We start from the raw sequence: 9,501 nt of genomic DNA, 5'->3' as shown, positions 1-9,501 counted from the left end.
AGGCAGCGGTAGCGTAGTGTCCTTTATCATAAACTTCGCAAGCACTTGCAGCGGAGCCGGATCCCAGCAGGGAGATGGGGCCGGGCACCCTGAGCCAGGTTCCCCTGTGGCCCCCCGGTGCCGCCACCAGCTCCAGGGGCCGTGGGGTGAAGGGCCCCCAGTGGAGTGAGAGCAGCATGCCCGGAGCTGTGCACTCCTCAGGGCAGGCGGGGTGGGGTATCTGATGCCAGTGCCGGGGGGGGGCTGTGACTAAGCCGGATTCAGCGCGTGGGTCCTGCCCCCCCGGCGAGGCTGCTACGAACAGTCGGGATCTTTGGTATCTGCGGCGTCACTCTGGGTTCAACCAGCCGCCGGATTCCTCCACGGCCCGGGACACGACCAGCAGCACCTCGCAGGGACCCTGGGACAGGAACTCCTGCAGGAACGCCCTGGGGGGAGGGACAAGGAGATGGGGGGTCAGAGCAGCCCTGCTTTGCACCCCCGTGTTACACATCTCGCCGCGCTCCTGCCCTGCACGGCCCCCTGGTCCATACACCCCTAGGGCCCCCTGGTCCATACACCCCTAGGGCCCACCCCCTGTACAACTCCCCTACCCCCCCTCCAATCCCCTGCACCTCAGCTCTGCCCTCTGTACTCCGGCCACCCCTGCCCATGCCCCAGACCTGAGCTCCCCTCACACACACACTCACTGCCCCCTATATACCAGCTCTCCAAGCCCTGTCCCCTGCTGGTCCCCCCTATTCCCCCGCATAGCACCATAGGGCTGGAAGGGACCTCATGAGGTGTCCAGTCCAGTCCCCTGCACTCACGGCAGGACTAAATATTTTCTAGACCGTCCCTGACGGGGGTTTGTCCAACCTGCTCTTAACAATCCCCAATGACGGAGATTCCACCACCTCCCTTGGTAATTTATTCCACGGTTTAACCAGCCTGACGGGACATTTTTTCCTAATGTCCAACCTAAACCGCCCTGGTTGCAATTTAAGCCCATTGCTTCTTGTCCTGTCCTCAGAAGTTAAGAACAATTTTTCTCCCTCCTCCTTGTAACACCTTTTTCTGCACTTGCAAACTGTTCTCCCGTCCCCTCTCCGGCGTCTCTTCTCCACACTAAACAAACCCCGTTTTTTCAATCTTCCCCATAGCTCATGTTTTCTAGACTTTTCATCATGCTTGTTGCTCGTCTCTGGACTTTCTCCAATTTGTCCCCATCTCTCCTGCAACGCGGCGCCCAGAACTGGACCCAATCCTCCAGCTGAGACCGTATCAGGGCGGAGCAGAGCGGAAAAATCACTTCTCGTGGCTGGCTTACAACGCTCCTGCTGATACAGCCCAGAAGGAGGTTTGTTTTTTTCACAACAGTGTTAAACTGTTTACTCACCCCCCACCTCTCACCCACCCGAGCGCCACTCCCCACCCCCTGCCCGTCCCCCGCACCTGAGCTCCCCCTCTCCGCCGACGCAGGCCGGGGCCTTCAGCTTGGAGTCCAGGTTATAGTAGGTGCCTCCCACCTGGCGCACGGCGATCCAGTGCTTACGCCGCACGGGCAGCGACACGAAGCCCAGGGACACGTTGGAGGGCACGTTCACGATGAAGCCGTGCACCCGGCTTAGCGCCAGCTGCTCCAGGGGCCTGTCGGCGGGGGGGGGGGGCTGTTACACCGAGACCGAGGGGCTGGAGGGGTGGCTTCAGAGAAACAGCCAGAGGGGGACACAATGGGGGGATACGCAGCGGGGAGGGGAAGGCGGACGGACAAGGAGAGGCACCGGGGCGGCAGGGAGCATTCTCCAGGCCTAGGGTATTTCAGGGCAGACGTCGGCCTTTCAGCCAGGGTGACCAGATGTCCCAATTTTATAGGGACAGTCCCGATTTGGGGCTTTGTCTTACCCCCCGTCCCGATTTTTCACACTTGCCGGCTGGTCACCCCACTTTCAGCGCCAGCAGGAGCCAGGCTGGGATCACGCACGGCCCCAGGAGCCTTTAAGCGTCCTGCTATCGGACAGGGCGGGGTCTGCCCCAGCCTGCCCGTTCCTGCCCTTCGGACACCCCCCACCCCCACCGCCTCCCTCCCTCTCACCGGCGCTTGTCCCACCAGATGGCCGCGAAGTCCAGGCTCTGCAGGGCCGCCATGATCACGTTGACGTCGTAGTTGCCCGTGCCCAGGACGCTGCGATGCGGATTCAGCCGGGCATCCGGCGCCAGCCTGGAGGGGAGAGACGGGTCCCAGTGACTGACCCGGGGCGGCTGTGGGGCCAGGAGCGCCCGGCACAGGGGGGAGGGTGGGGTGCCGGGTGGGGCTGACACCGGGGGAGACATGGGGTGGCAGGAGGGGGAAGTGGGGGGGTCCGCCCGCCCCCTACCTCTTGCAGATCTCGTCGGCCGCCTCCTGGGTGAAGCGTCGCTCCTGCAGGACGTTGTTCAGGGCGTGGACGGCACAGAGCTCCAGGCGCTGGCGTTCGTGGTACACCCCCGGGCCCCCGCCCGGCTCCCCGGACATCGCGCCCCCCAGCCTGGTGCAGGGGGGGGGCAGCCTCACGGCGCGGCCCCGAGCCCGGCTGCCTGCAGAGGAGAGAGCGAGAGAGGTGGGGCGAGGCCATGGGGGGGCCGCGACACCCCCATATCCAAGGGTCACCCCCCCCCCGCTCCCCAGAGGCAGGTACCCCCGCCCCAGTGACCCCCCCAGAGACCCCTCAGCCGGGCAGAGGCGCAGCCCCCCCTCGGGTGGGGGGGGGCAGCACGTGCCTGGACCCCCCCCGGGCAGCCCCCCCCCTGCACGGGGCCGTCTCCGCTCCCCCCCCCGACCTACCCTGGGGCTCCTGCTGCAGCCGGGGGGGCCCCTCATCCCCCGGCCCGGAGAGCCTGAGACCGCCCCGCAGCCAGCGGGCACGAGCTGTGGGGCACGGGGCCTACAGCTCCCGGCATGCACCGCGCACCACAGCTCCCGGCATGCACCGGGGCCAGAACAGCACATATCCCGGCATGCACCGGGGCCAGGGCAGCACAGCTCCCAGCATGCAACGGGGCCAGAGCAAAACAGCTCCCAGCATGCAACGGGGCCAGGGCAGCACAGCTCCCGGCATGCACCGCGCACCACAGCTCCCAGCATGCACCGGGGCCAGAGCAAAACAGCTTCCAGCATGCAACGGGGCCAGGGCAGCATAGATCCCGGCATGCACCGGGGCCAGAGCAGCACAGCTCCCGGCATGCCTTGCGCCAACACGAACTACAGCTCCCGGCATGCGCCGGGGCCAGCCCAGCCCCATAGCTCCCAGCATGCACCGGGGCAGAACCGCACGCTCCCAGCATGCACCGGGGCCAGGGCAGCACTGCTCCCAGCATGCACCGCACACCTCAGCTCCCAGTATGCCTTGCGCCAACAAGAACTGCAGCTCCCAGCATGCAATCGGGGGCAGAGCATCACCGCTCCCATCCTGCCTCGCGACAACCCGAACTACAGCTCCCAGCATGCCCCAGGGCCAGAACAGCCCATCTCCCAGCATGCACTGCGCCAACACAAACTACAGCTCCCAGCATGCACCGGGCCCCGCAGCTCCCAGCATGCACTGTGCTATGAGTTACAGTCTGGGGGTCCCCCCCAAAAATGACCATTCCCAGCATGCACCACTGACCTCAGTGACCCCGCCCGCACCTGGCACAACAGCTCCCCGGCCCCCCTGTTTGCTGCGCCCCGGTGGGGTCCCGCCTCCGGCCTGGGTGACCCCCCCAGTTCCCGACCCCGCCAGGCCAGGAAGCGGGGCAGTGATCTGTTGTCAATCCCTCGCTGCGCCCCGTCTCCAGGCCGAGTTTCCCCTCTGGCTTCCCCTCAGCTCTTCCGAGTCGGGGTTCGCTGCTCCGTGCCCCCCAGCCGGAGCCCTGATTTTCAACCTCTGACCCCCCACTCCCATTCCTTGGCATTTGTGTGGGGGGGTATTTGCTGCCCCCCAGAATGAAGTGGGGCTGGTCCGCGCTTTGTGGGTCCTCCCTCTTGTGTGAGGGGGGCGGCCCTTTCGTTTTGGGCCAGGCCTCGGCCTGCCCATCCCGTAGGGTCACCAGATGTCCCGAGTTTATAGGGACAGTCCCGACATTTGGGGCTTTTTCTTATATAGACTCCTATTCCCCCCCACCCCCTGTCCTCGGCCCGCCCTTCCCGTTCCCCACAATCAGGGGCGGCGGAACGGGGGGAGCTAGGGGGCCGTGGCTTTGCCCTCCCGTTTTTACTGTCCATACGGGCGAGCGGCACAGGCGGAGGGCGGAGAGGAGCGAGTGGGGGCAGAGTCTTGGGGGAAGGGGCGGAGTGAGGATGTGGGGGCGGGGCCTTGGGGGGAAGGTGCGCGGGGGAGGGGCACGGTTCAGGTGCTGGTGGGTCCCCCACTTTTAGGGAGTTTCCATCGCTCCTGCCCACAATGGGTACAGCTCCCAGCATGCACCAGGCCCCCCACAAGGGAAGCTTACAGCAGAAGGCAGTGAACTTTATCTCCCAGCATGCAACGGGATCCTACGAACGACGGCTCCCTGCTACAGACACATTCTATGTGTCGTCTCATCCCCCGTCCCGTCCCGTCCCCCGTCCCGCCGCAGTGCACCTGTCTACACTGAACTACAGGAGAACCTCACAGGGACGCACGCCCTGGGAACGGAAGTGGAGCGTAACGCTGAAATGGCCGTAACTCTGAACAGGGTGCTTCTTGCCAAACTTTACAACGGGATAGGTCAGTGGTTTGAGCATTGGCCTGCTTCAACCCAGGGTTGTGAGTTCAATCCTTGAGGGGGCCGTTTAGGGATCTGGGGATTGGTCCTGTTTTGAGCAGGGGGTTGGACTAGATCCCTCCTGAGGTCCCTTCCAACCCTGAGATTCTATGACCTCATAGCGCTTTGAAACTTTCCTCTGCAGAAGAAGGGGGGAAAAGGCTGCTTTTAACCCTCTTAATTTAAATGAAACAAGCCCAGAAACAGTTTCCTCGTCTCGTCAGATCTTTCTTTTTTTTAAACGTTCCCATTATTTTTTTGTAGTAGTTTGCATTTAACACAGGACTGTGCTGGATTTGTCGGTTTGTCTCTGCGGCTGTTGCATGACTGCGTACGTCTGGTTCCCAAGGAGGGGTGTGGTTAGCGTGACCAGATGTCCCGATTTTATAGGGACAGTCCGGATCTGGGGGTCTCTCTCTTATATAGGCTCCTATTACCCTCCCCGCCCCTGTCCCGATTTTTCACACTTGCTGTCTGGTCACCCTAGGTGTTGTTGACCGGTCAGTTCATCACTCGGGTGTTCACAATGCTGAGGTTCTCCTGTACCGTTCCCGTCCTAACCCAAAAGCAACAGCCGACATCAGTCTCTGCAGGAGGGGGTTACATACCCTGTGACTCCCGCTCAGCTCCGGGGAGCAAGAACTACACCCCCCATCATGCCTCTGGGACCAAGTTTGAAAGGTTTCCCGCCCTTCCTCCCTGCCACCCGGCTCTTTAATGATCTCTTAGTCAGAGGGGACACCCCCCCCCCCCCAGCAACACACACTACCAGCCCCACTGTCTTCAGCCGGCTCCCTCCGGCCCCAAACCAGCATCAGCACAAAACGACATGCCCTCGGTGGCCCTGGCAAGCTGCAGGGGAAATGAGAAGGGGAGGTCAGAGGGGCTGATCTGTGGGGCCCGGGCCCCCCTACCCACCCTCTTCAGGAGAGCCCCCAGCCTACAACCCACTTACCCCATGGAGAGCTCCCAGCCCAGGGTATCTCCCCCCCAGAAGACACCTTGGCTCAGATGTTAGTCAGTCCCTGCAGCCCCTAGTGGCAGCTGCACTCCCCAGGTCTGGGGGAACCCCCCCCCCCGCAGTGGTGGCCCCCAGGAGTCGCTCTCCCCAGGGCTCAGTCTGTCCCACCAGGCAGATTCCCGCCCCCCCATACACACACACACTTACCTAGCAGGCTGCTCCAGAAAGAAGGGAAGGTTGCCGCCCCGGTGACAGCTCCGGGGGAGGCTGGGTTCCTGCGGCTGGTGGTGACCGTGAAGGCCTGGTCCCTGCGCTCGCCGGACGGGCCGGTCACCTCCACCTCCACCACATGCCAGTCAGGGAGGCTGTGGGGACAGGAGGGCAGGAAGGTCAGTGGGGGGGGGACCCAAGCTGGGGGAAAGAGACATGGGGGGGGTGTGCAAGGATCAGGGCAGGGAGTGGCACTGACCTGGCTGGAGAGGAGCAGAGAATTGGGGGGGTCAGGGAGCAGGGAATTGGGGGGATTCATGGAGCAGGGATCGGGGGGTTCAGGGATCGGGGGTGCAGGGAGCAGGTATCGGAGGGAGCAGAGAACTAGCAGGGTACAGGGAGCAGGGATCGCAGGAAGCAGGGAACTGGGGGGAGTGCACTAACCCAGGGTCAGCAATGAGGCACCCCTGGACCCCGTCGAAGCCCAGGCTGGGGGCGGCCATGCAAGCAGCCGCCATGGTGTTGACGTTGTTGGGGGCCAGTGGGCAGAGAGCCCGCACGGGCCCCTCGTACAGCACGGCCCGCCCGGCCCTTAGCTGCTCCCTCAGCGCCCCCTCCAGCCGGAAGCTGTCCGGGTGCTTGATCATGGTCACCTTCAGGCCCTGGAAAGCGACGTCAGAGAGTCAGCCCGGGGGAGGGGGGGCAGGGACAGCCCCCCCTTGCCCACCCCCACTTCCTCAGTGGTTTGAGCATTGGCCTGCTAAACCCAGGGTTGTGAGTTCAATTCTTGAGGGGGCCACTTAGGGATCTGGGGCAAAATCAGTACTTGGTCCTGCTAGTGAAGGCAGGGGGCTGGACTCACTGACCTTTCGGGGTCCCTTCCAGTTCTAGGAGATGGGTATAACTCCCCAGGGGAGCAGAGGCAGTTCCTTGTCACTGTCCCTCGCCCCACACCAGGGTCCACGTGCCCCCCCCCCCAGGCAGGCCTGAGACGCCCACCTGCAGCACACCCCTCTGATCCATCCGCTGGATGTCCTCGCCGCCCCACAGCGCCCCCCGGGGCACGTACAGCGTGTGCCCCCCACGCCGGGCAGCTTCCCGCAGCCGCATCTCCGTGACCTGGTCAGCCAGGGCCGTGGGGGAACCCACCTGGGGTCGGGGGGAAGAAACCTGGTCACGGGAAAGCTGCATGCTGTAAGTCAGGACCCCCACACACACATGCACCGCAGCCCCCCACCGGGGCACCCTCACTCCCCTTGGCCACCCCCACGTCACACCCGCCTCCCCGCAGAGTACGTCCCTGCCCACTGCCACCCCGTCCCCCTAGGCATCCCCTACATGGCACCATCACAGCCCCAGGGCTTCCCCCACCCCCTGCCCCCTCGTGTTCCCGCACCCCTGGCAGGGCCCCGTGCTGTGCCCGCTCCAGGCCGCCTCATCCCCTGGGGACCCGCTGCCGGCCAGGGATGCTGACGCTCCGACCCCTCACCATGAAGTCTGCCCCGGACAGGAAGGAGGCGCCGTGGTCCCGGACCACGCAGGGATGAGCCACTTCCACCACCAGATCCACCTCGCTGCAGGGACACGAGACAGTGATGGGGGGGGGGGCACCTTAACCCTGGCACTGCCCGTGCTGGGCTGGGCTCGAGCAGCAGCCACAGGGTCTCAGGGGCCCGGTCCGGCAGCTGGGGGGGGAACCGGGCCAGGTCCTGCAGCTGGGGGGGAGGGGAACCGGGCCAGGTCCTGCAGCTGGGGAGGGGGAACCGGGCCAGGTCCTGCAGCTGGGGGGGCGGGGGGGAGCACTCACCGCTCGGGGAACCGGGCCAGGTCCTGCAGCTGGGGGGGGGGGGAACCGGGCCAGGTCCTGCAGCTGGGGGGGGGAGGGGGAACCGGGCCAGGTCCTGCAGCTGGGGGGGGAGGGGGAACCGGGCCAGGTCCTGCAGCTGGGGGGGGAACCAGGCCAGGTCCTGCAGCTGGTGGGGGGGGACCGGGCAGGTCCTGCAGCTGGCGGGGGAGGGGGGAACTGGCCCAGGTCCTGCAGCTGGGGGGGCGGGGGGAGCACTCACCACTCGGGGAACCGGGCCAGGTCCTGCAGCTGGAGGGAAACCGGCACCTTCCCCTGCAACTTCCCCGCATCCCGGTTCCAGACGAAGGCGAGTTCCAGGCCGTGCCGGGGTCCCTCGTCCTGGAGTCTCCTCACCAGATACTGGCCTGGGGCGAGGCGGGGGCCTGACCGACATGGCTGGGAACCCCAGACGTCCGCACCCCCAACTCCCCCCCACCATCTACCAGGACAAGGCCCCTCGGGTTTGGGGGGGAGCTGCCCCCCTCCAGGCCAGAATTCTTGCAGCAGGTGCGGTGGTGCTGCCCATAACACCACCCCGCCTGTCTTTCCCTCCCCACTGCCGTTTCAGCCCCCCAGTCCAGGCCCCAAGCCCCCAGCCAGGGAAGCAGCCACCCCCCAGCCCCGGGTGAGCCTCAATCCCCCTGGCAAGCAATTGGCGGGGTGGAGTGGGGGGCTACAACATACCCAAATGTCCAAAGCCCACGATCCCGACCTTCCGTCTGGCCGGCCCCTCGGACATCCTGGCCTGCTCGCCCCTGGGCCAAGACACCAGGACAAGCGGGGAGCGTCACGCCGGCCCCACAGAGCGGGGTGTCACTGTTTGGGGAGGGGGAGGGACACCGGGGCCCAATGCACGCCAGTCCCAGCAGAGCACAGCACGCGACACAGTCAGGGTGGGGCTGGCTCGGGGGGGGCGGGGGGGGTATGACAGGTCCCAATGCCGGGCCACCAAGACAGGGTCCCTTCCCCACCTCTGCAGGGCCAACACGGCTACCACAATATCGGTCTATCCCCAGCACACCCGTCGCTCTGCCGCCCCCCCTGCCCCCGCCCCATCGCGCTGTCTGTCCATCCGGCCCATACACAGGTGGGTGGTGCTGTGCCGGTAGGATCGGGGCTGCCCCCCTCCCCACCCCGAATCCTGGGCCCCAGCAACCTTCGGTCCCACTCGCCCTTGGGAGAAGTTAATGGTCAACCCGGAGCGTTTAACCCTTTGTGGGGTGCAGGCGCCTTCGGTGTCCTGGTGGCCTTCCAGGGGCTCAGACTTCCCGATGGGGCGCGGGTGCTTCCGAAGACCAGGGCAGTGCGCGCGCACACACACACACACACACACACACACACCGTCCCTGCCAGCGCGCACACACACACACACACACACACACACCGTCCCTGCCAGCGCACACACACACACACACACACACACACACACACACTGTCCCTGCCAGCGCACAATCACACACACACACACACACACAGTCCCTGCCAGCGCACAATCACACACACACACACGCCGGCCCTGCCAGCGCACAATCACACACACACACACACACACACACACACACACACACACACACACTGTCCCTGCCAGCGCACAATCACACACACACACACACTGTCCCTGCCAGCGCACAATCACACACACACATACACACACACACACACACACACACACACACACACACACTGTCCCTGCCAGCGCACAATCACACACACATACACACACACACTGTCCCTGCCAGCG

At 65.0% G+C, this 9,501-nt stretch overlaps 2 protein-coding genes across 2 annotated transcripts; both read right to left on the bottom strand.

Annotated features, from left to right (window-relative positions):
* Nucleotides 1-9: 9 nt before the first annotated feature.
* Nucleotides 10-2,970, bottom strand: JOSD2 (Josephin domain containing 2). The gene is made up of 5 exons (XM_065570813.1): nt 2,804-2,970; nt 2,358-2,556; nt 2,075-2,200; nt 1,435-1,629; nt 10-428 (listed from the first exon to the last, which is right to left on the bottom strand). The coding sequence occupies exons 2-5, from the start codon at nt 2,492-2,494 to the stop codon at nt 329-331; spliced, it is 558 nt and encodes a 185-aa protein (XP_065426885.1). The 5' UTR covers nt 2,495-2,556; nt 2,804-2,970; the 3' UTR covers nt 10-328.
* Nucleotides 2,971-4,950: 1,980 nt separating this feature from the next.
* ASPDH (aspartate dehydrogenase domain containing) lies at nt 4,951-8,905 on the bottom strand. Its single transcript, XM_024113549.3, has 7 exons — nt 8,445-8,905; nt 7,981-8,125; nt 7,404-7,488; nt 6,914-7,063; nt 6,359-6,576; nt 5,912-6,069; nt 4,951-5,595 (listed from the first exon to the last, which is right to left on the bottom strand). Exons 1-7 carry the CDS (start codon nt 8,497-8,499, stop codon nt 5,558-5,560), a joined length of 849 nt encoding a protein of 282 aa, XP_023969317.2. The 5' UTR covers nt 8,500-8,905; the 3' UTR covers nt 4,951-5,557.
* Nucleotides 8,906-9,501: the final 596 nt, after the last annotated feature.

This window comes from Chrysemys picta, chromosome 17 (assembly GCF_011386835.1).
Source record: "Chrysemys picta bellii isolate R12L10 chromosome 17, ASM1138683v2, whole genome shotgun sequence".
In the NCBI taxonomy this organism is placed as follows: Eukaryota; Metazoa; Chordata; order Testudines; family Emydidae; genus Chrysemys; species Chrysemys picta.
Note: the sequence above shows the minus strand (reverse complement) of the source record. Positions and strands in the feature narration are given on the sequence as shown.

Coding starts and splice junctions, on each gene's coding strand:
- JOSD2 (XM_065570813.1), bottom strand. CDS start 2,494: ATGTCCGGGGAGCCGGGCGGGGGCCCGGGGGTGTACCACGAACGCCAG. Junction 2,201..2,357: donor GCCGACGAGATCTGCAAGAG/GTAGGGGGCGGG, acceptor TCTCCCCTCCAG/GCTGGCGCCGGATGCCCGGC. Junction 429..1,434: donor GGCGGAGAGGGGGAGCTCAG/GTGCGGGGGACG, acceptor CCCTCCCCCCAG/GGCGTTCCTGCAGGAGTTCC.
- ASPDH (XM_024113549.3), bottom strand. CDS start 8,499: ATGTCCGAGGGGCCGGCCAGACGGAAGGTCGGGATCGTGGGCTTTGGA. Junction 8,126..8,444: donor CGTGGGCTTTGGACATTTGG/GTATGTTGTAGC, acceptor GCCTCGCCCCAG/GCCAGTATCTGGTGAGGAGA. Junction 7,064..7,403: donor TGTCCGGGGCAGACTTCATG/GTGAGGGGTCGG, acceptor CCCCGACCCCAG/GTGGGTTCCCCCACGGCCCT.